This window comes from Solenopsis invicta, chromosome 10, assembly GCF_016802725.1.
Source record: "Solenopsis invicta isolate M01_SB chromosome 10, UNIL_Sinv_3.0, whole genome shotgun sequence".
Taxonomy (NCBI): Eukaryota; Metazoa; Arthropoda; class Insecta; order Hymenoptera; family Formicidae; genus Solenopsis; species Solenopsis invicta.
In genome coordinates this window covers 8419692-8437109 of record NC_052673.1, presented here as the reverse complement: position 1 = coordinate 8437109, position 17418 = coordinate 8419692, and the positions used below count along the sequence as shown (strand labels likewise).

The 17418-nt window shown below is 29.5% G+C and overlaps 1 protein-coding gene across 9 annotated transcripts in view; it reads right to left on the bottom strand.

Moving 5' to 3' along the window:
• The window catches only part of LOC105197287 (octopamine receptor beta-3R), a 191948-nt gene that overhangs the window by 7554 nt on the left and 166976 nt on the right, over positions 1–17418 (bottom strand). For all 9 annotated transcript variants that reach the window (XM_039454519.1, XM_039454520.1, XM_039454522.1 and 6 more), the window contains one exon: positions 6757–6868. In XM_039454519.1, coding sequence (XP_039310453.1) covers positions 6757–6868 — 112 coding nt within the window. The remainder of the gene's footprint in view (positions 1–6756; positions 6869–17418) is intronic.

Genomic DNA, 17418 nt, shown 5'->3' with positions numbered 1-17418 from the left:
TCAGGCAACGTGTAATTAAAATTAAACTAGGAAAGAAGAAGTAAATTAAAATGTGAATTAATGCCGTGAGAGCCAACAAGATGTTCATGAATGAATTAATGTAATTATTATTACAGTACGGATGTTTCGATCCTCAATTTTGAATCATCTTCAGTTTAAATATATGTATTACTCCATGACTGAAAATTGAGAATCGAAACGTCTGTACTGTAATAATAATTGCTCGTTAATTACATTAATTCACACATGAACGCTTTATTGTTGGCTCTCACGGCATTAATTCATATTTTGATTTACTTCTTCAGCGCCTTTCCTAGTTTAATATTATTTTATATGTTTGTAGCTTTTTCTAAAACTGTTTTATTTACATTCTTTTTCTTTTATATTTTTAAAGAAAATAGATATAAAGCGGCTCAGGTAAGCCTGACGCGACAAATAATGCATAAAAATAATTAATGTTATTAAAAAATTATAGATCTAAACTTAATATACTTAGACGTTTCAGCTCATTCTTCGAACCATCTTCAGTACATTATGATGATCTTTACACAGGAATCTACTGGAGAGTGTCGACCTCGAGATAGAAAACTCACTTGTAATTGAGATGGCAACAATATGCGGGGTGATAGACACGATATAGTGAACACATTTGCTACTCAAGAACGGCAGTAATCACAATTTAAATATAAATATATATATATAATCAGAGCGTGATTATAGCAATAAAAAAATAAAATAAAAAGAAGTATATAAGCTTGAGAGTTAAGTTGTAAAAGATCCGATAAAAGATTTAAAAAACGCTGGAATGGTCTCCAATTTTGGCCATTGTACGCCCGCAACTTATTATAGCCTTTAATAAATCTTTTATAATTTTAATGTGTAATCTCATGCTTTTATACTTCATTTTACTTTATTTTTTATCGCTGTGACCACGCGCTGATTACATTTATGTATATTTTAATTGTGATTACTGCCGATCTTGAGTGGCAAATATGTCCGTCAGCCCACATATTGTTGATATCTCAATTACGAATAAGTTTTCTACCTCGGGGTCGACAGTCTCTGGTAGATTCCTATGTAAAGATGATCATAATGTATTGAAGATGATATGTATCGAAGAATGAACTGAAATGTCTACAATGCATTTCAAGTTTAAATTTATAACTTTTTACTGACATCAATTATTTTTCCGCACCATTTACCGCGCCAGACCCGTATACGCCGCTTTATATCTATTTTCTTTGTTCCTTGTCACAAATCGTACTATACTTATTTTTATATTTTTCGTAATGCGATTTGAGATATAAAATCGCTTTACAACTTAAAGAGGACCATCTCTCCGTGAAAATGTATAATAACTATAAAATCTTCAACAACAATGTTGAAAAATGTTTCAATGAACTTTTTCATATATTTTTTTAACACCAATGCCAAGAGTAGGAAAATAGTGTTGAACAGATTCATTAATGAGGTGTCAAAGAAGCATATAAAATAGAAGGGATATATAAAGAAGCATATAAAGTAAAAGTTTAATGCTTGCCTTTTAATTTTATAAATTTTGTTGTTTCAGAGATAAAAATATATTTTGTTACTTAGTTTATCAATTTATTTTATACTTAATTCCTTTCCTACGGTGCTGCATTTGAATTTCGATATTACTGCCTAGAGTGGCAATTTTACGGCACAACTTTTCAGACACTTTTTTTGGATTATGTTACAAAAACATTAATTATTACAAAATGCGAAAGAATAGTATAAAAACTGCTATACTATCTGATGAAAGACACTTAGCTTTTGTTTAAGAAATATTATTCAAAAACAAAATACCAGAATTGGCGACTTTCCTCCACCCACTCTTGTTTAAACTACACAATTTGCGAAAGAAAATCGTAAGAATATTATTTTCACATTGAAAAATTTATTTTTAACTTTACATAAAAAGAACAGATATGTGAATTAGATGGATTTTTACTTTGTTAATTAATTTATTTAAGCAGATTACGTTTTTATCAGTATTAATAAAATACAATATACACTTTCCAAGAAATTGGAGGAGACGTCGTTTAAAAGATCTCGGTATTGGTAATTTCCTCTATAATATAATACCGGTAATTGATCTAAAAAATATAAAAGCTCGCAAGTTTTATAAAATAAGAAATAAGCAATGTATATAAAGAATGATATAAGATACTTAAGTTGAATAAGGCCCACTTTAAAATTTACCATTTAAAAACCCGCTTTACGTTTGAAATATATGCTTAAAAAATATTTCATAAGAAATAGATAAAGACTGAATAAGAAATTAATACCGCTGGCAACATGTTTATTCAGAGCAACGAAAACTTGTAACAAAGTGGGTAAATCAGTCGTTTTTATAAAAATGTGTTGTAAATTTAATAAGTATACATTATTTTATGGTTTATTACAACATATTATAATATTATTCAACTTTCTAACTATAGGAAAAAACAAACATGTATATCAATTTTTTGAAATAAATTTACTTTTTTATAAATAATATATTAATAAATAAGGCCTACTTGTACATTAATTGTTATAGCCATTGTCATTTGTTTATTATGTATGTGGCTTGCAATAGAGAATAACGATTTTCAATGATATTAACTTTCCATAAGCTAAAATTGCACTAAAATAGCCAGAATTTTTTCAAGTTAAAATATTAATTATAGACAAAATTAAAAATAATTGTGATGTTTTACTAGTATAATAAATCTTAAAGGATTTTATATTTGTGATTAATAATCATTTTAACAGTGAGTTGGAAAATAATATTTAATTCCTTTGTTATTTCCAATTTATTTTTAATTCGGGCTTTATTAAAAATTTAATTTTACACAAGAATTTAATAAAACCCAATGTCAGAGTTTAAAAATATTTCTTTTTTGTTTACGTCGTACAACCATAATTCCCTGTGGGAGGTTGAGCACGTCGGACTTTGAGAAATCAAAGTCATAACCAAAAAAAAAAAAAAAATTCTTTTTTGTTTACTTAAAAATGTTTTATATAGAAGATATTTTTATTTTGGCAAGTGGTTGAAATAAACATTTTATTCTCATTTAGTTTATTTTAATATCTTTGTAAATAGAATTTATAAAAAATAAAATAAGTTAGGTAAGCCTTATTCGGCTCGGGCACCTTATGTATATTATTAATTTATATTTTATTACTTTTTTTTCTTTGGTCTGTTACATAATAAAACGTCATTTTCTTACTTTTATTTAAGAAACGCAATATAAATAATACAATAACGTAAATCATTAAAAACGATCTTTCAACACAGAAGAAAACGTTTTGGGCGCACCGCGGTAACATTAATAATAATCGAGACAGTTGTAAATCTGTAAGGGAAAAGGTCAAGAGAATAGATTGGCCAAATACGGTGTGCCATAATTTCCGATAAAGACTACTTCAGTGCGGTGTTAGCCGCGTATCTTGAAAGCGCGAATACATATATAGCGTCTAGATATTTATGGGATTTGTTTTACGCCAAACTACGTCGGAGGGAAAAATGAGTTTTCTCTACGTGCGCCTCGTGTATTTTTCCGTGGGCATCTGCGCTGAGTATTTTGCATATAGATGCATCTGCCGCATTATGCGCAAATTTCAAATCAATGTTTCAATATTACCCTTCCTACATGTGTGAAAATCGACGTGAAAATAAGATTTGTATTTTGAATTCAGTGCGCGCGGCATCCATAAATTTTGCAATGAAATTTGAAATTTCCTGCGATTTAGGGATGTTATTACGCTTGCAAAAATACAACATTAATTCCGCGAGTTTTGCTCAACGTGGTAAATGTCTGAAGGTACATCTATACAGAAACTATTACAATTGCTCCGGTAACTCCCAGAGTTGTCACGTCTGTTGCTCCCAAATTGAGAAGAACGGTGCTTGCATTACAATGTAATTATTTCCATTTAATTGTAAAATTAAATTAATATGAGATACAAAGAAAAATAAAAAATCATTTTAAAAGTTATGTATTTTATTTTACAAATTTTGCGTGATTTTTTTTTCTTTAAAACAAAATCACGCAAGATTTGTAAAATAAAATATATAACTTTTAAAATAATTTTTTATTTTTCTTTGTATCTCATATTAATTTAATTTTACAATTAAATGGAAATAATTACATTGTAATGCAAGCACCATTCTTATTTCTGCATTTATCAGGAAATTCACATTGCTAAAAGATAGACTAGATATTCTATATAAATCGAAATGACAAGAATGTAACGCGATCGTATTTTCGACCATATAGTCATATCATTATTAATGCACGAAGTATCGATCGCGATACGGATATAGCGCGTTATTAAATGGATTGACGTGGATTTGTGGTCACAGTTATCTCCGTTTGACGAAAATTATAAAGCCACGGTATCAATCAAACAAATTGAATTTTGAAAACGCACAGTTGATCTCTACACAACTACACGTAGCCACTCCTACGGATTTATCCTGCCGCATTGTTTTCCGATATATCTGCATTGTTATTTCTATCATTGCGCGACTCGTGAAACATGTGTCACGTGAGGAAAGAAAAATGATATGAGACACTCAATAAAATAGAGATATCGAAATATTAGCATAGTAACGAGATGCGATGTAAAGAAATAGCATTCATAAATATTAAAAGGAGAATTAAAATGATCTATTAATATTCGTATAATTTTGTGAAAAAAAATGTCAAATTATTCATGCATTAAGAGAGGAGCCGATCGTACGAAAGTCGATAACGCGATCCGGAAAATGGCCGAACTACGAAACTAACACGAGCTTTTAGGTCAGTAGAGTGATGCGCTTTGTGCATTTGCATGAATAAAAACCGAGTTCCAAAATCGAGGTGTTCCGTTGCACATCCATATACGAGTATCTGCATTGCTTCGCTCTATTTCCATAGAGAGCTCATTTTCCGGCGGAACTTCATTTGGACGTATTTATTCATAGTCATCATTCGCTGTTTAACTCAACAGAATTCACGAAATTTTCGTGAATTCTATTGCCATGCTAATATTACGCATTCAACGAGAACCAATTTAATGCGTAGCATTAAGACAATAAAGTAAAAATGTTACAACGTGGGCGTCATGTGAAATTGTACAGGAGTATGGGTAATTTTAATTTGACTGCACCGTAAAACATTAAAGGTTGTCCATCCACAAAAAGCTTCATTAAATTTTTTCAACGTAATTTAATTTTAACGACAATTTTTCTTTAAGGAGCTGGCCCGCCAACGACGAATTTTCCGCGATCGTTTAAAACTGAAGTATTTTCACTCGCTCTATTTTAATCTAACGTATCCTTTTATTCTCGTTCCTTTCCGACGTACGTAATCCCAAAACATCGTTTTACTACAAAGTCCACTACTTCGGGGATAAACTCATCTAAGTGGTAAGTGACCACATCGCGTATAATCATTACGTGCTTAAAGGGATTTTGCACCCTCAGGCAAACAAATTTCCGAGATACCTGTCAATCTGTTCGCACAGACCGTGGTTTCTGCCTCCTCTCTATTTTGCATCATCTGTTTTGAATTTTGAACCGGGAACGCTCCGAGACAATTTTTTTCTCTTTTTCGAGTCTTTTTAAGAGAGGTCTTCATATTCCGCTACGATCGCGGCGCTTAGTCAAGCAAATAGTCAAACTGCAAGCAAGCTTGCGGAGAGAGTAGGGTAAGCTCTCGGCAAACTCCATAGAGATGCACTTTCCAAGCTTGCATTAATAAAACATGGGGCGGACGAGACTGTCGCTTCCTTCGCTAACTTTAGACATTTGGCATCAGCAAAGCTCACTCTCTTCTCCCCCCCCCTCTCTCCCTCTTTTCTCCATCTTTTTCTCTCTTTCTCTCTTTCTCTGTCTGTCTCTTTTTGTCTTTTTCTGTCTCTGACGATTCGATACATACAATCCACGGTAAGATTTCTACACAGTAAAGTCGCGAAGTAAATTTTCACTAAAATCCTTTTATGTGACGAAATCTTGCACTTCACAGAGTTTTTTTTTCAGAAGAATTCATTGTATCTGAGTAAAACGTTAAATATCTCTCACTTAACGTCACTAGAATGTATTTATTCAGTATATGCACGATTCGACAGTTTAATGTGTTAACATTGTTAACATAATCTTTAGGTTATTATTTAATATATTTAATAATTGACACTATAAATTTACTATTTTATGTTGACATTAAAAAGTCAATACTTTGAAATCTTTTATTCAAGAACGTAAATTAAATTTGTTCCAATTTTCTTTTCAACTTAATAAGAATCGTAAATAGAGATTTAACAAATAAATCAACAATAAGAATCTAAATCAAATACTTGCATCTATATTTTATTTGATACTACACATTGATTGACTTATTGATTTCCGTATCAATTTTATTCTGCTGTTTATTGAAAGACCTCTCTTAATTTAATAGAAAAAGATATTAATGAAATTATTCTTAAATCAACAAATAACAATACTAAGTACGATTATTATATTAATAAAACATAAAATTGAAAAAATAAATATCGGTTTATGGCGAATCTTGGTGCATAATAGTAATAATAATTTTTGTGTGAACTTTTATAATCACCAGTCGCAAAACTGCGCATCACATATTTTTTGATATTGAAACTTAACCGAAATAATTAATTAAATAGTCTGATTAATTTTTTCTTGCCAAAATCATAAAGGCAATTTTCTTTTTAAAAAATTGAGCTATTAAAACTTTCACAATTGATACTTACCATAGGAAGAATGGCAGCCAACAGAGAAGAAACGCCCCCATAATTATACCGAGTGTTCTCGCAGCTTTGTGTTCGGCTCGCCAACTTTTCGTTTGCTGTCGTATCGAAGTGCCTGAAACATAAATATAGCCAAATTATATCGTAATCCTGATGTAATCCTTTTCCAAAAATTTAATATTTTAATTTCAGTGAAGTAAAGTTTTCACTAGAGTTTATCTCGTAAAATAAAGCTTAAAAAATCTGAATCAATATTTGATAGAAATATTTTGGAATAATTATTATATTTATAATTATACATTTTAAATATTTCCACTATGCGTGTAATGTAGATTTATCAGTGAAGTGTAAAGCATGAGTATTAACGTATTACGTTATTACACGCATTGAATTAGCAAATTTTAACTTAAATCCGACGAGAATAGAAAGTAACACAGTTTATATAATTAAACTAGTTCCATCGACAACCGCCGTTCTAATAATAATACTATAACATTATTACTATAACAGTTTCTAACAAATTATCCGATTTTATACATTTTTTTTTCAATCCAGCATTATGTTAATTTAATTACAACAATACTCATAATCTTTAATTAATCATGTGGGTTTGACAATTTGTTTTGCAATTTGGCAAAGTCAATTTGATTGTTCATTAAACTGAAGCTCATATTAGATTATTAATTTTGATAATTAATTTCTCTTCTTTGTAATTAATTTCTTCCTCTTTTTTTTTCATTCATTTTTAATTTAATCATTATAATTTTACTTTTAATTTAAAATTTTTGTGTTTTCAAAAAATTTAAAAATTACAAAGTTAAAAAGAAGAGCGATCGTTTTATATTTTTAGTTAAAATTATCGAACATGATTTTATGTGCAATTATTAAAACGTACAATAAAATTTTTTTTTGTACTTTATCATTTATAATTTTGAATTATAGAATTTTTAAATTCTGCTACTTCAACATATTAATTAACGAATAAATATAATAAAAATATAAACAAATTAATTTTAATATAAAAAATCATTAACATTATTAAAAGAATATCGATATACAAATAATATTAATAGAAATACTATGATTGTTTCTTAATTTTTTTAGAATAAATTTTGTAGTTAAAATTATAAAATAATTTTATTGTATTAATTTAGCGAGAAATTTCTTCGTAAAAATGTAAATTTTTCTTTAAAGCATGATAAAAATCTGATGAATTGGGTGCGATGTACACAGGGTTTGCAGAAAGAATAAAATAACTTCAAAATTATTGAACAATTTATTTGCGTTTTAATTCTTGATTTATTCCGCGTTTACTAATTTATTATAATAGATTAAATGTAAAATTAAATTAAATAAGAGTATTGATTTACAATAAAAATTCAGATTGTAAAATGTTAATCGATGAATTGACAACGGTGAAATTTAATGAGAAATTTCTTTCTTCCTCTCTGTCTATCCATCTATTTCTGCCTCTCACATTATCGCGTTTTTTTTTCTAGAGTTTCTCTCAAGAGATTTCCTTCAAAAGCCATTAAAAGCCGGCCTACCCAATTTCTGATATAATTACCTTGCACAACGTGCCATCGAGCGTTGTTATCGTAGCGCACAACTGCGATAATCACACTATGAACATCATCATATACGGAAATTTTTCCGCAAGCCATTAACACGCACTGCTCATTTAATCTCGCCAGTCAGAGTTCCACGAGAAAGTTTTTCCCAACATGAAAAAACTCTCCAGTAGTAGATAACAATTTTTTGCGCAGGAAATGGTACATAAAACGCAAACACTTTTGTCACTTAAATTAGAATTTAGTAAATTGTGTTTATTGGAATGTAATTGAAATTTTCGACGTAAATAACATGTGACTTTTGGAAAACATAAATATAAAAATGCGTAAAAAATTCCAATATTATATACATTTAAATATTTCTCAATATTCTACGCGTCTATATAAAATCATTTTTGCTATAATTAAAACAAAACAACAAGTATTTCTAAAAAAAAAAAAATTAGTTAGCTCAAGCTTTTGATAGTCTGACAATAGAGGTTTAAAAGTTTTGTCAGTTTGCACAGAAATCCCAAATTCCCAAGTACTCTTCCGGATGTGCAGCGGGACCCCGAAAACCGCAGACAGAGCAAATTCACTTGGGGTTATATCCGGGAAAGAGGGAGACGGGGTGGTTGTTGTTTAGATAATACGAGAATGGAAGGAAGGGTGTCCGTCCGGACAGAAGGCTGAAGGGTTCGCGTGCTCGGCCGTACTGAGGCAGATTTAGGTTGGTTGGTCGATGCTCAGCGCTTTCGTGCAATCAATGCGCTCGTCTATCAAGATATAAGAAGCGCCTGTACATACAGGGTGGTTTCAGCGAGAAAGTACAAGTGCTTTGCCGAGAAATTTTAGAGACAATACTCAGTAACGAGTATTATATCAATTTTTTATGAATTAAAGTTGCACGAGCAAAAGAATGAATTTTTTTTCTCTTTTCTTTTTGAATTCTGTTGATGTTTTAAATGTGGATTAATATGTGCGAGTATGTACAATGTTAGATACATGATAAAATTATGTGTTAAAAAATTATTTTAAGTCTGAAAAATATATAAAAGTTTTATGTGTGTGTGTATATATATAAATGTGTACTTCAGAATTAATATCTCTTTATTTCAAAAAAACATTTACCGGTATTTGTAATTGTAAATAATTTTGAATTTTTGATCAAAAGAAAAAAAGTCAATAAATAAATGAAAAAATGAATGAATGCATAAATAAATAAATCTGTACTTAATTATGCTTTGAATCAAAAATTAAAAATTATGTACAATTATAAATACTAGCCTTAAATTCATGTAATATATGTTTTTAAAATTGTGGAGTAGTTTAAGCTGCACATAACTCTGAAAAATTATTTATCTTGTTTTGCGTTTGATTATTTACCGCATGGTGATTCATAAAAGCGTAATAAATACCTGCTCTAATACTGAATAGTAAAATTTTAAATAAAAAAAACTTGCAAATCTGTAAGACGCTTGAAAGTTAAAATATGTACATCAGCGTGTTTGCGTTTCTTTATTACTAATCACCCTGTGCATGTGCACGCGCGCGCGGAACAATCGGAGATGCAAGACAATCGCGACCCTATTTCACATCGCGTAATCTTGCAAGCTAAAGCTGCGTCTTAATATGTCGCTCGTTACCTGGTGTCTCCGGGGAAATATCTTTAACGCTTTTATAGCCCAATTTTCTTTTTATCTTTTTAAAGCAGATGGGTAATGATAAATGAATATATCAGTCATGAACAATGACATGCAATTTCTTCAGCCAATAAAAATTTCACTTTCCTGGAAGAAAAATGAGACGATGTGTGGAATTTGTGAAAATCACAAAGAAATAATACATCTCTGTAAATTTAATAAATAAAGAATCTGTTAACAAATACTAAAAAAATTTATAAAAGTCTTATTATTTATTTTCTATTCTTATACTTTTATATATATATATATATTCTATTCTTATACTTTTATATATATATATATAATTTAAGTTATTATATAAATGTTCTTAATCAATTATAATATTTCATATTCGGAATTAAATAATAGCGTTGTTACATTGAAATTATCACACATTGTAAATAAAATTTTTTGTTGATACATTTTTAATTCAGTTATATAAATTATAATTTTTTCGTAATTTTTGAGAAATTACAAGATATTACATTAATATATATATTACCGGTTTTTCAACATTATTTATATATTAATATTTTATGTGAAGTTTCAAAAAATTAGAGAAGAATTTTATAATATAAAAATGTGAAACATGTTTAAAATATTTTCTATTTGACACTCTCTTTTTTTCTTTCTTTTCTCTCTTTCTGTCCTCTCTACGCACTACGTTGTACATTCCAGTCTTGTCACAAACGACACAATAACGAACAGATAATAATGAGTCAATTAAACCATTAATAACGGATCGAAAAATCGACTCGCTCAAATTACACTCTTTGACACAATATCCTGTTAAACGCCACGTTTTTCCACGCGAACTCCGAGTCAGGATATAATCGCATAATGATGGACTTATGTAATTAGGGCGACAGAATTCCATCACCGTGACAATTGTTCGGTGAAATTTCTCCGGCAGCAAAGAGATGTTTTTGCTGAACACTACGAAGATTCTCCGTTCGTTGCTCCATTTTCGTCCGTAATATGCGACTCTTGTCGGCTTTGGGAATTACAACGGTTTCATTTCTCGCTAACTGACAGACGGACAGGCAGATGGACATACATTAGACGTACAACACAGTGTCCCAAACTGGCAAATGATCTTACTAGACTCCTGGAATTGATTTTTTCTTTCAACGTAAGAAGTTGAAAAATTGTATGATAATAATATAATAATAATAGAACTTCTTTGGATACAATTTTATAAATTATTTATATGTATATATTATAATAAGAATGTTTGCAATATTTCTTTAAATTTATTTAAAAATTAATCTAATTTTCTTAATATCTTCAATATTATACTTTAATTTATAAGCTATTTAAATTAAATCAATAATTTTATTATTAAACTAAAATAAATAAGAATAAAACCAAATATGTACCAAAATTTTAACGACTTTTGGCTCTTATATTTGAAATGGATGAGCTACTTGGTATTATTGTCGAGTTTCTCATTGTACAGGGTAATGAACAAATGGCACCGCAAATTTGACACGTCATCCATGTCGTGTCCGAGGTTCCACCCTCGAGATAACGAGCCTGAGGCTTTGTCCAAATGTCAGATAAGACTTAACGATTTTTGGCTCACATATTTGAAATGGATGAGCTACTTTGGTATTATTGTCGAGTTTCTCATTGCATAGAACAATGAACAAATGGCACCGCAAATTTGACACGTCATCCATGTCGTGTCCGAGGTTCCACCCCTCGAGATAACGAACATGAGGCTTTGTCCAAATGTCAGATAAAACTTGATTGTAACGGATGAAATATTCTCAATAGAACTATTAATGAGGGAGAACGGATGAAATACATAGATGTGTATGTATAATAATTTTTTCCTTATAAAGTTATAAGCGGCGTAGTAAAAGGGTCAAATAATTTTCACAACATATCAGTTTTTTTTAGTGCTGCTCAATTAATAATTTTATGATCAATTGTAATTCCTCTGTAAAATTTTTACAATATTATTAACTTTTTTAATATCAAAGTCGTTGATTATAAAATTGTATTAAAATGTGTACATGAGTTAAAAAAGATATTTACAGAAAAAGAAATTTAATTTAACTATTAAAATTGTTAAAGTGACAGGAAGGAATTCAAAATTAATCTAAATTTTAAAAAACTTGTTACGGATAGAAAAACGTTTCAATATCCTTTTATGCATACAGAGAGGATACTACTCTATTATATCTCTAATAATTCCATTTCTATGACACGTAATCCCGTTGTCCAAGTAACTGAAATGAATCGTTTCTTCTTCCAAGTCGCGTCTATTATTGGGAACGTGATTCGCGAGGAGATGAGATTGATACAGATGTTGCATATCGAGTTGCCGCCACAGAGCTGCCACGCGACACACGATAGAGATCTCCATGGAATGTTTCGACGGAACTGTGCGCGTTATACTCGCTCGCAACCAGACGTTATTGTACTCTGCGGAAAAGACTGTTTCGTCGAGGAAAAAAGTAAATTAACCGTGAAAAATGTTAGAAGCCAAATATACTTTTAATCTTGATTTCTTGAACTTAAATTTTAATTCATTTGAAAAAAATTGTTTTCTAAATTGTTGGAAAACAATTTTTTTCAAATAAAATAAAATTTAAAAATTATTTTCTAAACTCTACAGAGGAAAGTACTAATCCACCAGTACTAATCCACCTCTCCTAAAGCAGCATCCCGTATTTCTCGGAACTGATAAAAATATGATGGGGGGCTTAAATGATAAAAGAAATACAAACTCATAGTTTGCACATACATACCTTTTTTTCTATATAAAATCTGTTAAAAACGAATTCTTAAAAAAACGAAAATAAAATTTGCATACTTTTCGCTTGCAAATTGCATAGTTGAAACAATAGTGAGTATATTATTAGTAATATTAGATTATTTTATATTTGTTAAAACTGGCTTATATTTTTCTCTTTTACATTTTCCTCGTAATACAGATTAAAACATAAAATCGCTCTAAGCGAACCATCTCTCTGTGAAAATAGATTATAACTACAAAATCTTCTATTCCATTAATTTTTTTCACATTTTCTTTAATATCTCAAGGAAGAAAAAATATTCTCGGACGCAACAGATGTACTAATAAAATGCCAAAAAATAAAAACGTATAAAGTAAGAAGGTTCAATTCTTTTAACTTTATAAACTTTGTTGTTCAATACATAAAAATATATGTTATTACTTATTTTATCAATTTATTTTACAGTTAACTCCTTTCCTATGAAACTTGTTTGTCTGGATTCTGTTATTACTGTCTAGAATGCCAGTTTTAGAGCCCAATTTCTCAGACGCTCTTTTTAAATTATGCAGTAAAAACATTAATTATTACAAAATACAAAATGTTATAACAAAGAGGACTATACCATTTGATAAAAGACACTTTTTAGTTTGTACTTGTGTTTTCAAAGTCCAATTTTTAGCTTTTGTTTAAGAAATATTATTCAAAAACGAAATAAAGCGCCAGTACTGGCGACTTTCCCCTATTATTTTTTCCAGTGTTACATAAATTGCTACATAAACATTTATTAATAATATTTATTAATAAACTTGATTATTATTTCCTCTCTCCTTTCTTTTGCTGTTATTATATATTTTCGCATATACATTTTCACGGGCGCCGCAATAATATGTAGTTCAACAACTTGTAGTATCTCTAATGGGAAGACGTAATCCTCTTCGCAGGGGCATGAAGTTTAATGCGTGCTCAATCGAATTCGCATCGAGATTTGACCCCGTGATATCGCTCATGGAGTTAATAGGCGTGTAACGTGCAACGTAGCCTGAAATGCACCTTCCTCGGAAATCGGCCTACGCCTTCATTCCATCTAACCGCTTTAATGATGCATCCTTGACGCGGTTACATGTATATACACGTAGATCGCGTAACACATACGCACGCGGGAATGATATGTACTTAGCTAAATGTCGACGTCTCTGAAAGGCCTTCCGCAAAATTAGGTCGCGAGGTGTATGAGGAGGCCAAGCGCTGTGCGGGCCTACGGGCGAATCAGGTCATCGTTCTATATATCGATTCGGTTCGATTGAGTGATTTCGAAGTACTTTCGAGAATATAAAAGTGGAGGATATGAAAACTAAAAATTCAACGTCGCGATTGAGAATAAAATTGGCAACAGTAGATGTAAGAATGTGAGGAATGTTAAAAATGTTACATGCGCATACCATCAGATATTTGCAGTTGTGTATGTGTGCACTTCTATGTTAGGATCCCGTGAAATCCGTGTCACTAAAAACGAACAAACATAAATAACAAATAATCAGAATCATAAATCAACATCAATCCAATTTCTAAATGTGACGTAACGGACACCAGTAAAAGAAAAAAAGAGCCATAAATCATTTATGATACAAAGCGTCCTTCTTAATAATTTCTACATTTACTTATAATGTTTTTGAAAGAAGAATCGTGTAGAGAGAAAAAGCAAAGTTTTTGAACCAGATTTTTGTAATAAAAATTGATGATGTTATATTAACTTAATAAAAATAATCAGACTTTAATAGTGAATAATTTACCGTGAGAATAATAAATTTTTTAATGGAAATAATTTGAACTTTAATAAGTTAAATTGGATAAACAGTGAGAATAAAAAATTTTGATAAATTAAAAACATATAGGTATACACTGCGAAAAAAATGTGTTAAAAACTAAAATATTTAGTCTGATACTTTCACCTAAATATTGATTCAACAATTATTTAGTTGTGCAAAACAAAGTATAGTTCACTCATGTCAACCATTAATTTAGGTACTTTTAATCAAGAATTAACTAAATAAACTCAATATTTAGTTGAAGGTATCAGTTTAAATATTTTAATTTTTCAACACGTTTTTTTCTCATTGGACAAAGTATGCAAAATAGATTTTTAATTTTGATAAAATTAATGTAAATTGGCAGTTATCGATAAAAAGCAATTTTCGTCATGTTGTTCTAGACTCCTCCCATAAAATTGAAGTTCACGTAGACACAATCACGTTAAGCTGTCGATACTTCACGGTCGATTCGCCTGCCAATAAGCTTTTCATTTAGCCGCCACGCTTTTATCATCGATAGACGTTATGGCGTGGCTTCGCGCGAGTCGTAAAATAGAAAATGGAAAAGATCGAAACCCCTCTCGTGAACGTCCGGAATGATGTATCGTACAAAGCAGGAGCTGATCCGGCATTGTTCATTTCGTAGAACGAGAAACTGTAATCCAGCAGAGTCACCCGGTGTGTATTATTTCATTCTCCGGAATAAGAAAGCATCTAATCTCCGAGGCGAGATCATCACTTTTTATTTTAGCTTATAGTTAGAAAAGGTATAGCGTAATAAGGAGAGTGATTTTGGGCTCCGCGCATAATCAATCGTTATATAAGGCAAAATGTTCACCCAGATCAAAAAAATTTTGTGCCAAATTTCATTTTAAAAGACCTCCACAATTCCGTAAAAAAATGTGATTTTTCATTAATATTTTTTTTCTAATAAATCTAAATTAAATTATTAAAAAAATTCATGATTATAAAGGATATCCTTATACATAAGCTCTAATCTTTTTAATGTTTAGCCATCTAGAGTTAACAACATTCTCATTTTTCTTTAGGATATGTTACTATATGCGCTATATAGAAAACCCAGAACGCAGCTAACTTAAGATGAATAGGCATTAATGACGCCATGTGTACATATATTGGTGTGATAATATGCTTAAGTTTAAAAACAATGTGAGAGTACGTTAAAATGTAACTTGAAAAAGTTTAGAAGTGCTCAAAAGTAAAAATGCCTTATAACAATTATTAGCTATTGTGTATTGGCATATTAGCTCCATTAAAAAGTGGCGGGCAACATAATTGTACAATTCCATAAACAATTATTTCAATTCGTCACTTAATAACGGAGATAATTGGGGTAGCCATAATGTCCAGAGTATCTATAATAGTTATAATATTCTCTTTTCCTCTAGTATAGAACTATAATATTATAGAGTTGACGTAATTTAAACTATAAGATTTCAATTTTTTTTTAGTCAGAAAAATTAATTTTCTTTATTTAATAAATGTATTAAAAAATATACTAAAAATAAATGAAACTAATTTGAAACTAAATACAAAAGCCAAATTAAAAATAGTAAGCTTAAGATTACGAAAACATTGAAAAAGAAAAACATGTGAGCTAGATCGAAACAAAAATTCTGCATTAACAATATGCATTTTAATTATAGCATAATATATTTGGTGTATAGCATAATACATTTACTTTTCGAATTTTTTCATAGTCTTAAGCTTACTACTTTTAATTTGGCTTTTGTATTTAGTTTCAAATTAGTAACATTTACTTTTAATATTTTTTAACACATTTATTAAATAAAGAAAATTAATTTTTCTAACTGAAAAAAATTAAAATCTTTTAGTTTAAATTACGTGAACTCTATAATATTACAGTTTTATACTACTGTTTGTAAATGCGTAATTGGAAGTAATTGTATTTAAAAATAATCTAATATATGTCAACCGGATGGATTTAAAACCAAAAAATAATTTAAAAAATCGGTTTTTATATTTTTGTCAACACGTTTTTATCAATCTGAAAAAAATGAATATAATGTTATGTGATTTATTTACTGAATTTTTTTTAGCACGGGTCAATTTTTTAGATCAAGAGAAAATGCGATTTCAAAAATTCTAGATTTTTTTAAAAACAGAATTTTCAGCAAAGAACGACAAGAAAAAATTAGAGTTTATGTATATGGATACTCTTTATAATCATGAATATTTTTGTAAAGGTTAATTTAATATTTTTTAACACATTTATTAAATAAAGAAAATTAATTTTTCTGACTAAAAAGAAATTGAAATCTCATAATTTAATTTAGCGGAGAAAAAAATATTAATGAAAAATCACATTTTTTGCGATATCTCGAAATTGTGGATGTCTTTTGAAATAAAACTTGGCATAAAATTTTTTTTATGTGTGGGTGGATATTTTGCCCTATATAACGATTGATTACGCGCTTAGTCCAAAATCACTCTTTTTATTACGCTATACCCTTTGTAAAAAGTTTATATCAGATATTTAAATATTAATTAAAAATGTAGATATTTAGATAATACAAATATTTCTGTTAATTAAAGAGAGATAGAAAAAAATTATTAATATTTCAGACTAAATACAAACTTATTTGGGGAGAAAAATATCTCCCAATATAAAATACAACATCACTAACATCTGTTGGTTGTTTCGTAATTACCTCAATTTTTATCATTTTACAAAAATAAATTTTATAAAAATTCGTAAATCGGTATACAGTGTGTAAATGGATTTTGCTTGTCACTGATATTGATTGATTTTCTTGCATTGTCCTCTACACTCTATGCTTTCTTTCTCTCTCCATATAACTCGAAACCATTGATGAATTGAGTAGCTGGCAAAAAA